The sequence below is a fragment of the Strongylocentrotus purpuratus genome, unplaced genomic scaffold (assembly GCF_000002235.5).
Source record: "Strongylocentrotus purpuratus isolate Spur 01 unplaced genomic scaffold, Spur_5.0 spur5_scaffold_10, whole genome shotgun sequence".
In the NCBI taxonomy this organism is placed as follows: Eukaryota; Metazoa; Echinodermata; class Echinoidea; order Camarodonta; family Strongylocentrotidae; genus Strongylocentrotus; species Strongylocentrotus purpuratus.
This window is the reverse complement of record NW_022145595.1, coordinates 2,696,188-2,715,380: the sequence shown is the minus strand read 5'-3', so window position 1 is coordinate 2,715,380 and position 19,193 is coordinate 2,696,188. Positions and strand designations below refer to the sequence as shown.

At 37.6% G+C, this 19,193-nt stretch overlaps 1 protein-coding gene across 3 annotated transcripts in view; it reads right to left on the bottom strand.

Moving 5' to 3' along the window:
• Positions 1 to 18,543, bottom strand: part of LOC577698 (annexin A5) — a 30,877-nt gene extending 12,334 nt beyond the window's left edge. Inside the window, exons 1-9 of one of the 3 annotated variants that reach the window (XM_030979096.1) lie at positions 18,378 to 18,543; positions 16,361 to 16,478; positions 15,263 to 15,421; positions 11,726 to 11,749; positions 8,717 to 8,952; positions 7,594 to 7,758; positions 4,568 to 4,608; positions 2,808 to 2,961; positions 1,154 to 1,248 (exon numbers count right to left, since the gene is read on the bottom strand). In XM_030979096.1, coding sequence (XP_030834956.1) covers positions 1,154 to 1,248; positions 2,808 to 2,961; positions 4,568 to 4,608; positions 7,594 to 7,758; positions 8,717 to 8,952; positions 11,726 to 11,749; positions 15,263 to 15,421; positions 16,361 to 16,449 — 963 coding nt within the window. In that variant the 5' untranslated portion in view covers positions 16,450 to 16,478; positions 18,378 to 18,543. Of the gene's footprint in view, positions 1 to 130; positions 226 to 1,153; positions 1,249 to 2,807; positions 2,962 to 4,567; positions 4,609 to 7,593; positions 7,759 to 8,716; positions 8,953 to 11,725; positions 11,750 to 15,262; positions 15,422 to 16,360; positions 16,479 to 18,377 lie in introns of all 3 variants that reach the window. The other 2 variants (XM_030979095.1, XM_030979097.1) reach the window with 2 other exon arrangements.
• Between the last annotated feature and the right edge of the window lie 650 nt (positions 18,544 to 19,193).

Below are 19,193 nucleotides of genomic sequence, written 5' to 3'. Positions count from 1 at the left end.
AGTCAGCGTCATATATAGGAAGGAAGAATTAAAGCAGATCTAGTGAAATTATCAAACTACTATTAGATGCGAGATGAGTTTTTCTGTCAAATTAAGTGCAAAAATCTTTACAGCTTGCAACTACATGTACCTTGCCATACATGGTCTTGAATTGAAGCTTAATAGTCTGACGCTGTGCATTGCTTCGGGTAGCCAAGAGATTAATGATGGCCTTCTCATCCGTACCTGATAACGAAAGATGAAAGCAAACTCTCAAGACATTTCACACTGTTACTAAGGGAACACACATACAAGGAACATTCTGAGACAAATGTCTATTACATAAACATAAGGGATTATATCCAGGTGAGCCAGGTAACACTCTTGTGTTAGTTGTTTGGAGGGCATTAGGTAGCTTCAATCACCACACACAAGGCCCTGAAAATATTAAACAAACTTAGAAGTATTTGTTATCGAAAAGGTAGACAAAATACAGAGAAACACAAGGAAAGTACAGGTGAGTATGAGAGTAGAATATTTAGAGGAAGAGTAGTACATTACAAAGTGGATGTGTTGATAAACTGTGGTGTGTGGGCATGTGTGTGTGTGTGTGTGTGTGTGAGGGAGTATTTGTAAAAGTGACAGACTAGTAGATATATACACACAGGGACAGACAAACAGACAAACAGCTTAGGAAGAGGTAGAGACAGGCAGGGTGAAGCATAAAATTGCAGACAAGCATAAAATTGCAGACAAATTTAATAAAGACAAATTGACAAAGAAAGTAAAAAAGGAGTCAGTCGGTTGACAGAGAGTAATTGAAAGATTAATAGAGAAGAAGAAAATGTGATAAGAGAAGAACAAAGATAAGATTGACACTATAAAACAAACAACAGTGCAGCCTAAAGGTTCCAAACTGAATGCAACAAAATAGAATCACAGCTTCCACTGACAAACTAAGCGATGCTGGGGCATTTTCCAGTCTGTCACGATGGCTACAAGCACAAGCTGTGAATCAATCTGTTGATGCTTTATGAACAGGGACAGTGAATGCTGTCAAATAGACACGAAACAAAACGGTAAACTTTGGCACAACTTTGGCGTGGATCACAAAGCATGCCAGGGGGAATGACTGTTGCTGAGTGCCGATGAACATGGACTCCCTGTATTTTACCTTGCCGTACATGGTCTTGAATTGGAGCTTGATTCTCTGGCGTTGCTCGTTGTTACGAGCTGTGATGAGGTTGATGACCGCTTGCTCATCCGTTCCTGATCAATGCAACAAGTCTTGTTAAAAATAGCTTTTTTCTTTAATACCCTCACAGGCAACTCCTTCTTTACAAACAGCAAACTCGTCATGCAATATTAAACAGTTTACATTTGTATTATTTAAAAAGGCACATAGCTAAAATTATCATATTTAGGTCAAAGTCTTTTAATCAAGTGTGGGTTGATTTTCTTCTACTAGAATAGTTTTAAGAAGTGACTCATAAACAGATGCAGAAGTTCATGTATCCCATGAATTCCTGTATTGCAATCACTTACCAATAACAGGGCATTATATTACTTTGTCTCATGTGCCTTGGATATTTCCTTATAAACTATTTTTTTTTAATTTGCTGCAAAGTGATATTTATTCACTTTCAAGTAATTTCAAATCTATAATCATGGCAGTCATGGTCATTCTTACAGCATTGAGTAATAGTCAAAGTAAATAATTTGTCTTGCCAATTCAGCCATGTACAGATCAATGTCTTTGATGAGAATACCATGATTTTAATCTTTTCACTACATCTTAAAGGCATCATTTTACAATGTTAAACCTGAGATGCATGGCCCTACATGTTATTAGTGTCTGTGATATGGTGTAATATTAAAGCCCTACAAAATTGCGCTTCAAAATGATCATGAAGTGCCTCAAAAAAGTTTAAATCTTTGAGTGACCGGTTTTACAATACTCATTTCCCCCAATAGACTTTAGTATTTTAAAAACCGTTTGGAAAACAAATTTTTCAATTTCAATTTTCAATCATAAATATCTTGATAATCAGACAGGCGATCGGCTTGTAAAAGTCATGGTATTCCTGACTGACCTAAAGGTTTATAATCATCATTGCAGCATGAGCTTAATCCAGGATTTTGTTTCAGAATCTGAGACAAAGTTACCCAATCCCTTTAAGCCATTCAGACCAGAAATTCTTTCAGGGATAAACTGTCTGACTTTTCTTCTTCAAATGAACAAAAGGAGTTCTCTTGTCTTTTTGCTATTTCTTTAGATCATCATGAATATCAAGTCTCTGAAAAAATACATGGACAGAAATAAGTCAAATACATACAAATTCCCTATTGCAAGGAAAATCTGTGATTTTTAACAATGGAACATGTTGCAAATTCAAGGATTTCAAAATTTCAAAAACTTTCTTGTCAAAGGTAGAGGGCATAACTACAGAAATGAACACAATGTGATCAGACAATTATGCATTTCCTTGTTCAAATATCTGGGGTTATTTTAATTGATGAACAAGTCCAAGGTATTTGGTCATTTTCTGTTTCATATGTTACCAACAATAATGAAAGATAAACAACGATTAACATTGCAAAATGTCTTTTTCATTGTTGCTTGGTCTGATCGAGGCTGTAGTAGATCCGTCAGGAATCATCAAACATACTAAGAACTTGATGATGTTGTAAAGGTATCTTTGGACAAAATACCTTGGACTAACTCAGATCTTAATAAGAAAATAGCAACACAAAACCATTAAATGTTTGCAACTGTCCTACAAGGGTTGAAGTGGCCTCGCCAGGAAAAGGAGAGGTTTCAGACTTACCCATTCCTTTCATGGCCTTGCGGAGGACACTAGCATCTTGTTCTGCATCAAAGGGGTGGTGTGGCCTGACGGTGCCGTGGGTCTCAAACGGTTGGTCTGTCAGGGCCATCCTCGAGAGCTGCGAGGTCACCGGTTCCTGGACTGCAGGAGGGGCCTAGGATGGAATAGAGGGGACATAATAAAGATGATGTCCGTTTAGGGAGACATCGGTAAAGGCTCGTTCAGATATGACTCGGTTTAAACCGCCGCAAAAGGACGCAATTTTTGTTTTATTTGTTAATGAATGGCAACTGTGTGCAACAATTGTCCTATCAACTGAGCACTTAATGTCATCGTTCCTTTTAAAGATAAAGATCAGTTCTGGTCATGCAATTGCATTGTGAAAGAAACGTTGTGGAATCGATCAGAAAAGGTTGATCATCTAGCATATAAGTATTGGTGTGTACTGCAAGGTTCTGGAATCATCAAAATGATAAGAAATTTGGCCCAGTCTTGGTAAAGTTGCAAGGACCGTACACAGAAAGATGTATATGGGACTACGCACACGTGCGCGACACATGCGTTTTATCTATCACATTACAATAGATAAACTGATTTAGCAAATATATCGATTAGTAGGCGGTTTCCCGGCAAAATTTGTATCATCATGTATTATTCAAAACATATTCTTTCACATGATTGGTAAGAGCTTCCATTTCATTTTTGTGAAATTGGGGCGTTTCCAATACTGGTCTTTACCTTTAAACGAGGTTCTGAATAAGCCTCAATCATAATGGGGCTGATTAGTCTGTACAAGCAAAGGGTCTGGATGAAACAAACTAGCTCAGAAATCAAAGCTCTGGGGCTGACTAGTCTGTACAAGCAAAGGGTCTGGATGAAACAAACTAGCTCAGAAATCAAAGCTCTGGGGCTGATTAGTCTTTACAAGCAAAGGGTCTGGATGAAACAAACTAGCTCAGAAATCAAAGCTCTGGGGCTGATTAGTCTTTACAAGCAAAGGGTCTGGATGAAACAAACTAGCTCAGAAATCAAAGCTCTGGGGCTGATTAGTCTTTACAAGCAAAGGGTCTGGATGAAACAAACTAGCTCAGAAATCAAAGCTCTGGGGCTGATTAGTCTTTACAAGCAAAGGGTCTGGATGAAACAAACTAGCTCAGAAATCAAAGCTCTGGGGCTGATTAGTCTTTACAAGCAAAGGGTCTGGATGAAACAAACTAGCTCAGAAATCAAAACTCTGGGGCTGATAAGTCTTTACAAGCAAAGGGTCTGGATGAAACAAACTAGCTCAGAAATCAAAGCTCTGAAAATGGAGCAATACGATTGATACAGAGCTCAAAAAGGTCCTGGATCAGATGGCCCTCTACATTGTAGAGAGACCCATGCCCCTGCACATAGCCAAATACACCTTGGGCTTGGAGAGGGATTTCATTTCCATGACCCTTTAGACTATGAGCCTCAGTGTTATCGCTTCAATGACCAGGTGGCCGCTTATCGAAATCGTTGTAAGTATAACTTCTTAGACATCCCATAGAATCATGCGTTATCGAATTAAAACACGCACTCCTAGGGGATGTCCACGAACTTAGACTTCTGACAATTTCAAGAAACTGGCCCCTTGGTGTCATCCCCTTAATGACCCTGGATGGCTAAACAGGTGCTTAGTCTCCCTATGTGAGTAAATCATATTTTCAAATTAGATGTACAGGGTAGTAATTTTTTTTTTCTTCTATTCTTAAATAAGAACTTTAGAGGTATCTTACCATTGGCTTAGGTTTCTCTTGAGCATACTGAGCTGCTAAACCTGAAACGAGAAGGAAAATCAGTGATTAAAAAAAGTAAAATTCCAGAATGCAGATACAGATTTTACCCCCCAAGGTTCTCCAAGTTTCTGATGTTAAATTTGCAATCATGTATCAATAATAGATGAAGATATCAGAAAGAAATCTTGTTAACCGCTTGGCTTGGGGGTACTAAACCAAAGCTGTCAATGAGCAACAATGGCCTATTTTGTATTATACAATGGTTTCAGAATGTAGGAAGTCTGATTAGTGAGTCAAATGACACCAAGTGACTGTGTATCATTCTTCTCTCCCACACCTACCATGCAAAATAGTTTCCATCAAAAACTGATAAACCACAGTTAGAAGTGATAATGCATGGCTCAGGTGCTCGTCTTCATATCTCTGGCGCGTACAAGTTAAAATGCAATCAAATGCACTGAGATGCACACACTCAACCCAGGTGATGAAATGGGTACCTGGCAGGAATTAATTCTTTAAAATGCTAGAGCGCCGTAATAGCAACACAGCTAAAGCCGGGGTAATAATCTCCAATTTGGAAGCGCTCAGTGATTGTAATAAGTGCTATATAAAAACTGAGAATCATTATTAATTATTATTATTACTGTTTGGCTATGCTTAATTGATGTCATTCAGGAAAGTACATATTGTGGCCTCCATGACTGTGCAATTCTTGGAATTTTAATATGGTTTGTGCTTATTTTTCGACTTTATATTCATATTGCAACCCATTTTATGAACAAATTAATTCATGCCTTGAAGCTCATGCATTAGTAACATGCAATGCACTCAGTTAAGTCACAATGAGCCAGATAATGAACTCCACAAGTCTTCTTCATTATTGATTATGACTTAACCTGAGTGCAGTGCATATTCCTTAATACACTCGCAAATATGAATTATTTGTTTACCAATCGGGCCAGCATATGATCGACAAAGTGCACAACGATACTCATACTGGTACTTATATATCTCTCCTTAAACACGAGAGATCATTTTCAATATATGCTGGTACTATAGCTTTCCTCAATTCACCAATATTTGGACTCACATACAGTATGTAATAATAGATTGCATGGCCCTCAGAGAAAACAGTTAATAAGCATGTGCTAAGGAGACTACCCGTGAATTATACATTATCATTTTGTCTGTCTGGAGCCAGAAGGGTGTTAACTCATATACTTTAACACAGAGTTAACACCCTTCTTGCACTAAACAGATGATTTGTATTGTCACTTTAACTTTCCGTGTATGTAAAATCCCCTACCAAATGAGCAATAATTTTATTTTTTTATTTTTTTGGAGGGGGGGGGGGGGGATAAATTATTGATCATTAATGGTACAGTACATATATGTACCAATCAAAAATTTGCTACCAAATATTGCGTTTCATGGCCGATTCAGACGTGAGGTAGAAAGCTGTGACAAAATGAAGGGAACTAGCATCATTATGCATGGTGTGTATAAAATGTATGCGAAATAGTTTAAACAATTATTTTCAAAAGCTCCTGTGGGACCCTTTGAAGGCATATACAGTGCATCCCAGAAAAATAAAAACCGAGAATTATCAATATGTTATCATAACTTAATCACAATTATAATTATTAAATGACACATATTTGTAAAGCTTAACTCATATGATGCATATTTCAAGCATGAGTGATTAAAATCAATTTGCAACAAACGGAATTAACAAAAGACTTAACTCCGTTTCTTTGACGATCATCCATAGTCGAAAGAATTCATGCATGGCTGATTGGCAATGAAACAGAGTTAAGTCTTTTGTCAATTCTGCTTTTATGGAAATGCAAGCATTACTTTAAACAAACAGAACTTTGTTATTCCTTGCTCATTTTGCCTGATTGAAATGTGTCATATGAAAGGGCAGAAACTAAACTTTCTAAAAATGTGATTTTCTCTTTGAAATTCAGATACCGCCCACCAAATGACTTTTTAGTTCCCTCTCTTCAAATTGATTTAAATCACTCATGTGTGAAATATGCATCAAATGAGTTGCATCAAATGAAAAAGGAGGATCTAAGCTTTACAAATATGGATCATTTATTAATTATAATTGTGATTAAGTTATGATAAACATCGATAATTCTCAGTTTCGTTTTTCCTGGGACGCACTGTATACACCAGAGGTCTCCCCCCCCCCCCCCCCCCCCCCCCTCCTCAACTCCAGAGGATCATGGAGGATAGAACCGAATGGTAAAATAATTGTCGGCGGAAGAATGCTTGATCTTGCAGTGTGTTGTATCTCTACCAAACAGAATACACATCAGTAGGGGCTTCTGCTGTGACCCCTCTCCCCCCCCCCCCCCCCCCCCCCCCCTCAATCCTCAAACCCCTCTCCCAACATACTGCCTCTCAATAAGATTTTGCTGCATGATCATGTGGGGCAGACTTCATCGTGTCTGTCTAGACAGCATAGATTGATATAGTGAACCGGCATTTGCTCTGCCAACAATTGCTCTAGTATTCTTTTGTCACAGATACACAAGTAGGGTCAGAGTTGCAAAAGGGTCGGTACAGGAGTTGCTTGTTCCAGGGTTGAGTAAGGATTTCGATTAGCTTAGAATATTGATGAAAGAGTATCACTGTAGCGATCTTCCCAAATTTGCTCCAATCTAAACTTAACCATTCATACCCTTGTAAACATTATGTGTTTTTTTGTTTTCGTAACTCAAGAATGAAAGGTGGACTGGTTGAATCCTTTAAGATGTTAGCTTTTAAAAAAAAAAGTCACATTTAAAAAAAACATATCACAACAAATCAATTTTCCACATACTTATGAATTGCATAACTTGGTAGGGGTATGAGTAATGAATTGTAAGGGTTGAATTTCTGTTTTAGGTCAGGTCTAGGGATAAGGCGAGAGCTAGATGTGCTGTGTTTGATCAAGGTTTGACAATTGTAAAATGCATCTGGGAGGAAACTGATGGCTGAGCAACTTCGCTGGAGAAAATGTTCCATCGACCCACCTGTTGCTACAACGGTTGCGCCTGCGGCACCATAGAGCTGTTGACCTGATGGTGGTGGAGGTTGGGCACCGGCTGGTTGAGAAGGGTACCCTGGTGCACCCCCTGCTGCGTATGCTGCCGGTGCTGCACCGGGGTAGCCGGCTGCTGGAGGCTGCTGTGGGTAACCTATGGATGGAGGAATGAGCATGCATGCATAATTAATTAAAGTTTGTGCAGAATGACCAATATACCACCGCCAACAAACAAATTGTTTAAATGCTGTGGGGTTTTTTAAGCATGTATATTAATTAGAAACTGCGTGCATACTCACTGAGCTTTGTGTTATAGATACAGAAAGGTGAAGCATATTACAGTACATAGCATCTTAAAACTGGCTCCAATTTTGCCACATCATATCTGAAGGAGGCTTTATGGTTGTGAGTAAAACTGGTCTCTGACTGAAGGGCATAAGATATATCTAGCAACTGTGAAATAACATTCTCTGACTTTTGAGACCTAAATTAAGAAGAATCATATAATTTCTATCAAGAATTCAGTTGTAGAACAGTCTTCAAATGTGCAGTGGCTTTAAAGGTTACCTTGGATCATGATTTTGTGATTGTATTCTGAAAGGAACTGTCTAAAAATTATTAGGAAAGGTTAATAATGTACTAATAGATAAGAACGATGGTGAATCTTAATTGAGGGTTTTACATGTAGAATTATCAAATCCCTTTTCTTTTTAATAACGACAAATAAAATAGATATAGTTTTATACACGGTTGTACCAGAAGCAGGTCAAGGGTTCTGTAATGGGGAGGGGAGCACAATTCCAGTGTTTATTTCCTATAAAGTACCGGGTATCTGACAGTTAAAATTTGGCATGAGTCAGTGGTGCCTCCCCCCCCCCCCCCCCTAAATTCATCAATAATAACATAACAGCTTTTCATGTATAGAATGATTTGTACAAGCATGGTCTGATTGCATTAAATAAACCATAAAATTCAAATGAAATAAATTCAATGTAATGGAAAGAATCTAAAATTTTGGATTATAATCAATACAGACATAATTTAAAAAGTTGAAATTAAAAAGATGAATCAAAACAGGTATATAATACTGGATGCCTTGTGATAGTACTCACCGGCAGCAGGAGGTTGGCCGTATCCTGCTGGTGGGGGCTGTTGACCGGGATAGCCTGCTGCTGGTGGGGGCTGTTGGCCTGGGTAGCCCGCAGCTGGTGGGGGCTGTTGGCCTGGATAGCCCGCTGCTGGGGGCTGTTGGCCTGGGTAGCCCCCGGCTGCTGGGTAACCTCCAGCTGGGGGTATCCCGGGGCTCCGCCGGGTGGGGCACCATAGCCTGGTGCAGGTGGCTGGGCAGCTAAAATGATGAAAGTGAGCAAAAACGGTTACTATATTGTGCTCTAGAATAGCATGACAGATTAAGATGCAAGGTATTAGGCCTACATGTAGGTCCTTGTGCAAATGTCAAAATAAAGTTTACCTGTATGTTATTATTCTATCAAATGTTATGATTCAATTAATTGTATCAGGAATTAATCATGTAGATGTACATGTATCAAGTGGACTTATAAAGGTGGCTATCGAAGGTACACTGTACATGTAATGTTAGAAGAGGAGCGGCAAGGCAGAAAAGGAATTAAAAAAAGAAGGAAAGAAGGAATGAAAGGAAGGAAAGGGAAGAGAGAAAGGGAAAGAGAGAGAGAGAGGGAAAGAGAGAGAGGGAGAGAGAGAGGGAAGAGAGAGAGGAAGAGAGAGAGGAAGAGAGAGAGAGAGAGAGAGAGAGAGAAGGGAAGAGAGAGAGAGAGAGAGAGAGAGAGGGAAGAGAGAGAGGGAGAGAGAGAGAGAGGGAAGAGAGATTTGATAAAGAGAGGAAAAGAGATAAATGACAGTTTGTACCTAGTCTGCAAGTACAGACTCTAATTTGAGCAGAGCCTAGATGTGTCAGTTTCTGGCTGTGTCTAAGTACAGAGCCTATTTGTAGTCTCATCTTGAAGACACTGTTACGCGTGACTGACGAGGGTTTGTGCTTTCAAACTTGTTTGTTCATTATGTAAGTTCATTTGAGCATCGGAAGTTTCACAATGGTGTGAATATGGTTATATGTGAATTAACTTACACCCATATATGGTTATGACAAAGACTTTATTAATGAAATTTCACAATGTTGTATGTATGTTTATATGTGAACATATTAACTTACACACATATATTGTTATGAAAAAGACTATCAATGAAGATTCACAATGTTGTGCATATGGTTATACATGTACATGTACATGTATGTGAACATATTAACAATAAAATATGGTACACATAGATACAAATACATGTAAGTGAACATAAACATATAAAAGTGCTTTAATAGAGACATATAGAGACATGTATCAAGCGCTATATACATGTAAGCGGAATATTATTATAATTATATTCATGTATGTACCGGTAAACATATTAACTTACGCATGTAGGTGAACATACATGTATAATAAACATAGTTGTATTGTTAACCGGTACATGTGCAGTAAAGCAGTTCAGAATTTCTTTTTTTTTCTAAATTGATCAGTTTCCTCCTCAAATTGGCAATAACAAGTCTTGTTTTCCACCCTTTCATAGTTTGAAAATAAAAATTGTGTACTAAATAATAATAATAATATTTTAAAGTCCACTCCAAATCTTAACTCCTTATTCTTTTTGCCCAAATGAACCGGTGTGAAAGAAAGTTTCAAAATGTGACTGAAAAACTGCAAATTTGTACAAGAAAATTATGATGTTATAACTTCACTGCATTGCCAATTTAAAGACTTTAACGATTAGTACATTTAAATTGCTCTTATTTGAGAACGGCACAATGTGCATGTACTGCATTGGAAATAGACTCGACACTTCCTGTGATCTTTGCTCTTTCTGCTCATATAATTCCCAGCATTATGGATCAAAAGATAATGCAAAAACATCACTAAAAGGAGCCACTGTACTGTTATATTGTACAGTATATACATGTACATGTAGGTTAATGAAATGAAGCATAATGTACCTGCATATAAACATGTTTTGACCAAAATCTTTAATTTTAACTATCGTGTGATTCCAAAAAAAGTTTACACACCTAGAAAATTGCTCATTATTTTAAAAATCATCTATGAACAGTAAATTATTATTATTATTATTGGTATCATTGGCATCATTTTTGTGAAGTATGTGTTCACGTTTGGATGAACAGGAGGCATTGTTTGCAAGAGTGCAAAAATGACTTGGGACAAAGTGATGCCTTCAGCTGTTCAGCATGTATTATGTTGGGATTAGCGGAGTGAGAGAATGAATTGAATGTATCAAATGAAATGCATTGCATATGATTTTTGCACAAACAAAGTCACACACACACACACACACACACACACGCGCGCGCACACATGTCCGTTGGTATTTGATATGTGTGGCATGATTAATTTTGTTAGGGATATTATTTGGATCTCCAAAGACCGAATTAATTCCCAAATCCCAATTGTTTTATTCAAACATCACACAGGCAACTTTGGCGCAAATCGATTTTGCACTCTCGCAAACAATGCCTCCTGTTCATTCAAGCGTGAACACATACCACATAAAAATGATACCAAATGATTCACGATAAAACACTCTTTCATAAGATGTATAATCATTTACTGTTCATACATGACTTTTAAAATAATTCGCAATTTTCTAAGTGTAAACTTTTTTTTGACTCACATTGTACATGTACATGTACTCCAACTTAAATTTACTGAACACTGTACATGTAAAAATCAGTCGTAACTGTTTAGTAATAGTGGAATAAAACCACTCAAACAACATTTGTTACATGTAATCTTTTTCATAAAACACACATCCCTCTGCACATGCATTGAACACTCCGTTAAAAATTAATTTGGTTCAAGAAATTACAACCTTTTCATCTAAGTGGTGTCAACCGACACAAGAATCAATACCAGACTGCTATATATATACACAGCAATTCAAAGTAAGGCAGGTCTTGTGGAAAATGATCTCCAGTATTAGTATGCATGTGTCACGGCATAAAAACATTAGTGTAATGAGTATGATTTAGCGTTAGTAATGAGATTGAAATGGGAATTCAGACGTGAGCAACTTACAGGGATAACCTCCATAACCTGGCGCTGTGGGATAAGGCACATAAGTTTCAAGAATGGTTAAGCTCTGATTTTATTTTATTTTCCCCCTTTTTTTGGAAGGGGGGGGGGTAGCTTGTGTTATTTGAACTTGAAGATAACATATAGCACAAATACATGTATACATGTGTACAATGAAGTTACATTGTAAGGTAAAACTTGGGCTCTGAAATAAAACAAAAATGAAAGGAAGAAGGCATACAGTATATATTGCGAGAATCTAATTTTCATTTCATATTTTTATAAGAGCTCTAGTAGACCAGAGGGATGTTTCACAAAGGCTAAGATCGACTTTAAGTTGGACTTAACTAACTATGGCAGGCCATTCATGCCACTGGTTGGTGTCCCCATTATGATCTTTAGATAATACTTGTTCCTTCAATAATGAATTATAAAAAATGTAAATTCTGTAGATTTGTGACCATGATTTGTACGTCCCTTGAGAGACCAATGCCACTTGCCAGTAAATGGTGAGAGAAAACAGTGGCATGAATGGCCTGCCATAGTTAAGTCCAACTTAAATTTGATATGAGTCTTTGTGAAACACCTCCTAGGGTTGATAAATCAGGAAAGGTACATGTACATGCATGTACAAAAAAGATCTTCATATATAGAGGAAAATTATTTGGTACAATCAATCAAGTTTAAAAATCTACAGATATCCATGTACATAAAAACAAACATTTATAATTTGTACAATTTGAAATAAATTTTCTTTGTGTACAACATACATTAGGGATTTTTTTTTAAATGACCAAAATTCTACTCTCACAAAAAATTTGGCATGCACTGAACAGGAAATTGTTATTTGTTTTTTTACGCTTCATAAAATGCTCTCAATTGTTAACCACATAAATATATATTGACACCCCCCCCCCCCTTTTTATTTTGCTCAATGCTTTTGTGACTCTAATAATCATTTAGGAGATGGTAATTGTTCCCATACACAGTAGATAAACAGGTACATACACTGGAGCCCTCTTGCTTTTATGGTCACTTCCCTGTTGAAAAGACAAGACAGACCATTGGTACAACATCTGACGTCCATTCAAGGCAGTGCATTAAAAGGACGTCGATCGTAGCAATCCATGCTGTTGTTCGGCAAATCTAAAAGTCCCTAATGTACATGTAGGGTTTGACATCCCCCTGATCCCCATTCTAAGAATAACATCAAGTCCATCCACTTCCTCTTTCAGGCTTCAACAATATATCCTGTATATTATGTTTTATGGTTTTAATGTTTAAACTGCATCACAGTTCCTGCATAAATTCTGGTTTGTACATGTGTGTATTAAACATGGTGATTCAGTATCACTCAATCTGCACAAAATAGACTTTATATTAAAGATATTCTCAAACTTGTTTGTATGTATGTATTTATAATAAATCTTGTTCTGTTTAGAACTATTCATCTTTTCCTCTTTATCATTCTGTCCTTCTTTCTTCAACAATTATATTATGAATTGTAAAATTAGCAAATTAGCATTTGCTTTATTTTTCAGACTGCCGTAATTACAACCGACAATGATATATTTGTTGATGTTTATACTTTTTTAAGAACTATTGTTATGGTGATTTTCTTAATGACAATACTTTTGCAAAATACAGGTGTCTCCTAATGATTTCTAGTCCAAAGTACTTCCCCCATTTGGCTGTGAGCCTACTACATTTAATTACTAATTAAAAGTATATGATCTATTCTGACTAACAATCTACAGAGAACTTAATCTCATACACTGTATATTCTTAAGGACATGCATGCATGCAAGAAAATAAAAGCCATTAAAATAAATACAAACTTAACAGGGAAATCCACCCTGATATTAAGTTGATTTTGATAGAAGCAGAAAAATCATTGAAATAGATCAGTGACAGTTTGAGGAAAATATGATTAAAAATAAGAAAGTCCTGAATTTTTGAGGCTGCGGTAAATCAAACACAAATTGGCAACTCTGTGACACATCTTGCGAGCTCCTCTCCAATTTGCTCTGTACAGAATATTTCATAAACTTTCATTAAAAGTCTTACCGGTAGTTACTGAACACAGAATAGATTTTTTTCCACATGTACATGTAGGGGTTGTAAAGAAACATATTGGCAATGATTATCTATGGTGAATGTACGATTGACAATTTCTTCAGGGAAAATATTAAGTTTTGAACTTTTTAGTACAAGGCAAATGGGAAGGGAGCTAGCAAGATACGTCACAGCCTTGCTAATTTGTGTTTGATTGATCGATTTTTAATAAATTTTTCTAAAACTTTCACTGACCTGTTCTCTCATTTAAATTGAGATAAATCATCCCTAATGTGTGATCCCTATTAAAGGTACTTTATGTACCTTTAATGTCCCTTTTGCAGCCAACCTCAAATTCTGTAAAACTTTGCAGGAATTATGAATATGTCATGTATGTCCTATCTGTGAAATTTAAACGTTAGCAGTGTCCTCATATTCAAATTATGCAAGGAAACCTGTTTACTTGCTAGACTTCACTGTCAGACACTATTGAGTGACTGACTGGCTTTTTTTCTTCTTTGGTAATAACATACATGAAAAGAGTTGTAAAGGGTACATGAGCATTTGTCTACATCAATAACCCACTTCTTGTGATGGCCAAGATTAAATTGATTGAATCTTTGCGCAGCATAAAACGTATGACCATTCGGTACAATTGTCTGAAAATCAAGACTATTAGTTTTGGGCTCTATAGCCCTAAAGTCGATTTGACAACTAATAGTCATTAATTTCCCACTTGAAGACATTTTCAAGCCCCACCTTTTTTAGGGAAGTTCTAAATTAGTATTATCTTTCAACTGCAGTTGGAATTTAACTTTTTCATTTTTTTGGCCTGCAAATGGGACATAGTACCTTTAAGCTAAGTAATTACTCATGACAAGTGAATATTTCTTGAAAAGGTTATTCTACTGCAGAGCATGGTTCGTCTAACTCATGATGTGAAAATATTGTAGTGCCTTCTAACTAGCTACAATAGAAAGCAGCAATTTTTTTCTTTTACTAATTGAAAAAAAACTGCCTAAATACATTGCTACATTTATGATATATGTACATGCTAGTCACTACGTTTTCCAACGACAGCAAGAATTTTAGCTATCGCCACTACGACCAAAATGCCGGTATGTAGCCTCTTAGACGTAATTTTGAGCCCTTTCTGGGACTAACATGTACTTCCGGCGTAAGCGGCACATGTGCGGTACACGTCTTATACAAACATATACACAATGTACGTACGTATTATTCTATGTGGCTTTTATAGAGAGGTGGCACTTAGACAGATTTGACTGTATATTTATACTTATAGCTGGGATCAGACCAAATATGCAAAACAACAATTTTAGGATATATCAATGTTTTTAATCCATGATGTCATGTATGGTATGAAAACCAAACTATATACACCTTGGACTTGCCTTTTATACTTTATTGGTATTTTTTGTTTTTATATTACATTACTGAAAGAAATAAAGAACCCATTTGACTCACCAGGGGGTAACCAGCTCCCCCTGCAGGAGGGTATCCTGGAGCTGCTCCATAGGGTTGCCCTCCAGCTGGGGGTGGAGCTGCACCTGTTGGGTAGCCGGCGGCTGCAGGGGGGTAACCTGGGACCCCTGCAGGAGGGTAACCTGGAGCCCCTCCTGCTGGCTGCAAGGCGAGTATAAAGTCAGTGTGTTATTTTTCATTAAAAAGAATAATATTTGTCCCAGAGAATAAAAGTCTAATTTCCATAACATTGAACAAAGAAAGTACCTGTACATAAAATGAAATTAAGAAAAAATGTGAATTTTCAAGGTGGAAATAAAATGTCTTTATTCTGAAGTACCCTATACTGGTAAATGAGAAGAACATGTTTATCATGTAAAGTGTGATAATAAATCTTAATTGCAAAAATGAAATGGTAAAAGGCAATCTACAGTTTACAAAGAAATTTGAGAGTCACTGTGACTCAGTGGTACATTAGTGGTAGAGGTAGAGCCATAGACATAGTTCTGTAAATGGGAAGTCCCAAGTACAGTTTAGGACCACTTTTGTCTTTTGCTAAAGCAGTTTTACTTGATTATGAATTCCTGATGAGATGATGAGCAACAATGATCCTACGCATATTCACTGAGCGACGTGTTATAAGATACAGAAATAAGAAGCCTCTCATACTTACTTGTACGCTAATTTTGTATTTAAAAAAAATGGCAGTTTACCAGGTAAAAATGTGTGAGGTTGGATTTATACAGCTTTTCTAGCTGTACACAAATTATTTTGGAAGGTTTGTACCTGAATGAAGCTTAAGGAAGTCTAGTGTGGAGCCTTGCTATCAGCTTTAATAGCTTTCAAGTAAAATAAAACATCTTCACCACCTCTGCATAGTTTAGATTCATGAAAGACTTTAAAGGCTTGTTCAGATACAGTCGTTTAAAAGAAAAGGTGGTTTCTTTAGATGTAAAATGAATGACAACTGCGCGCAACAAAGGACTTGCACCTCTTCACATCTTGATTCAGATATTAGAAGCGTTTTATACTTTACTACGTAAAATATAGGAACAGAATCCTAATCAGAATACTGGTCCCAGATTTAGAGCGAGCACTTACCGGGTAGGTGCCAGGAGCAGGGGGTAACCAGGTTGACCTGCAGGAGGGTAGCCGGGTGCACCTGCTGGGGGGTAGCCTGGATAACTCATGATGATATCAGATTAGAAGTGGGTACAATCTGAAGGATGAAGCAGAAGAAGAAAAACACACTGGTGATTCAAAATCAAAGCTTCCAAATTGACTCAAGTGTGGCTTCCTTTTTAGTGATGTTGAACTCGAGGTAATTGGTATTTGAGAAATTACAAGCAAAGAAATACACTGTAAGTACTAGTAAAACTACACACCATGTGCAGTCTGGTACATTTACATGTTCATGTATATATAAAATAGAATCACACCTTCAGTTTACTGCACAAAGCACTGCAATTGATCACAGTTAGCAAAGGACATTAAAAACAAAATGCCAATGTGGTGCTGTCATTTATGTAATGTGTGTATTGGCAGTAGTCTTCTCGGTTAATAGCCCACACCTTTTCTTATCTTTTGGATACCATCTGAAATTATTTATTCCCACTTTATTAAGAACTGCATGCCTAAACAAACCTTTAACCCCTGTGACGCTGTCTTGTGATTCATCGCTACAATGTACGTCAGCACTCAGCAAACTATACGTACGCAGTAATCTAGTGTGCGTACGTTTCTTATTCTATTCCTTGAACTTCGATGACAAAAGTCTTATAAGATTGTAGTGCGGACATTTATGTCAATATTTGATTCACTACAAAGTGGTATTTCAGAAACACCTACCGGTACTCTGAACTATATAACTGCATGTGTACTTATCTTTTTTTAGATTTATAATAATTTGGGTGTTGTGCCTGTAGTGGTCTAGATGTCACTGGACTGTGGATCATACGGTACACGTTAGAGTCCATGCCACATCAAGAACTTCCTTTGACATGACATCAATCTATATTTGCTACACTCAACCCAGGTGAGGTAAATACATGTACCTGTACACTACATACTACATAGTACATGTACAGTGTACGTGTAGGTAGCTGAATACTTGTCTGACCTAACAAGGAAGTAAATGTTCATCTTTAATAACAATGTTCACAACTTTAAGAGAGTCACATTGAACAGCTGAGGTAAACTGCCACACTTAAAAAATAACTGAGTACAAACAGATTCCCTACCCCTCCCCCCCCCCCCCCCCCCCCCCCCCCCCCACTCCAGCAAAGCATAGTAGTAGATCTAGTCAATGCTAATGCGTATTGACCTGAAGATGGTTGGCCCAATCGGTAAAAGTAGGCACAAATATCTGCAAAATCAAGGCAAATTTTACCAACGAGACAGTGTTGCTCGTCTTAATACACAACTAAGATATGTGTGCCCCCCCCCCCCCCCCCCGCAAAGAAAAACAACTATCGACTTTAGTTTAGGGCTAGGTTTTCTACAACAAGTTCTCTAGTTTCTCAATTCTACATCTTGTCTAGAGTTGTTCAAAAGCATGACTAGATCCAGAGTTGTTACCAAAATAAAATTTATGTTTCTAAATTTAGCTGTGATCACACGAACACTGTATGAACACTGCTGACCTACAACATGTAGAACGATACAGGTGCAATGTCCAACAATATGCATAGCCCATTGGCATTGCATTGCAGATGGAATTTAGAAACATACCTCACTCACTCAGCTTAGCAACAATGCAAAGGGGGAAATGAAGCTATAAAAGGAATAATATTGCACCTACGGGGAAATATGATTTTGCAGGCCAGTTTCCACAAAAAACTGTTTTGTTAGTAGTTTTCCAATGAAATTGAATCTGGGTGCGGCGCTTGTTTACCATGAACGCCCAACAGACGGCTCCTGCGCAACGCAACGGGATGCACGGCCACGGGCCCACTCCTGCGCTGCCAGCCACTAGCTCTCCGTGTACACGGAGACAGAGAAGTCAAAGCCAGCGTATTTTACTTTTACAGACAACACGTTGTTTATAATCACAGAAACTAAAGAAATCATCACTGCGTATGAAATAGGATAATTTGAAACAAATCATCATCAATATTACCAATAAAACAGCTCCAAAACGACGATATCAGATGCCGGAAAGCCAGTGTCCTTAGTTTCCACACACGCCTACAAATTTTCAGCTCCAATCAATCAGAGATCGCAAAGCTCAGTGCACGTTAATAATAATACGTTAGCGCTAGTGTATAGCTAACATGGAAAAGCAGTGGCGGATCGATCCTTGGGGGCGGATGGGGGCGCCAAATATAGGGAACAAAAGAGGAAGAAAAGAAGAGGGAAAAAAGGAGAAGAGAAAAGACAGAGCGAGAGAGAAAGAAAAAAAAAGACAAAGGAAAAAGGAGAGAAAAACCGAGTGAGAAAGAGAGAAAGGCGAGGAAATATGGCACTAATTAGTGACAGCTAGTAACGACGAATAAGGGGGATCGGAATCCAGCATCAGGCGCGTACGTACGCTCCCCCTCAAATTTTGTTAATGTGTGGGTATCGGAGGATAACCACCCCCCCCCCCCCCCCCTCCTCTCACTTTTTGTCAAATGTAAAAAAAAAATATATATTAAAAAAAAAAAAAATGTGTTAATGGTTAACTTTTTTTTTTTTTAAGCCCCAATCTGTGCCGCAGAAAAAAATGACGCGCGCAGGAGGGGGGAAACTGAAAAATAACTTAGTTCCTTAAATTTGTAGTCAGTGGCGGATCCAGGGGTGGGCCGAAACGGCCGCGCGGCCCCCCTATTGGCGAAGCAAAAAAATTTGAGAAGGAAAAAAGAGAAAGAAAAAAAGAAGGAAAAAAAAGGGGGAAAAAGGAGAAGATAAAAGAAAAGAGAACAAAAAAGTAAAGAAAAGAGAGAGAGTTCAAAAA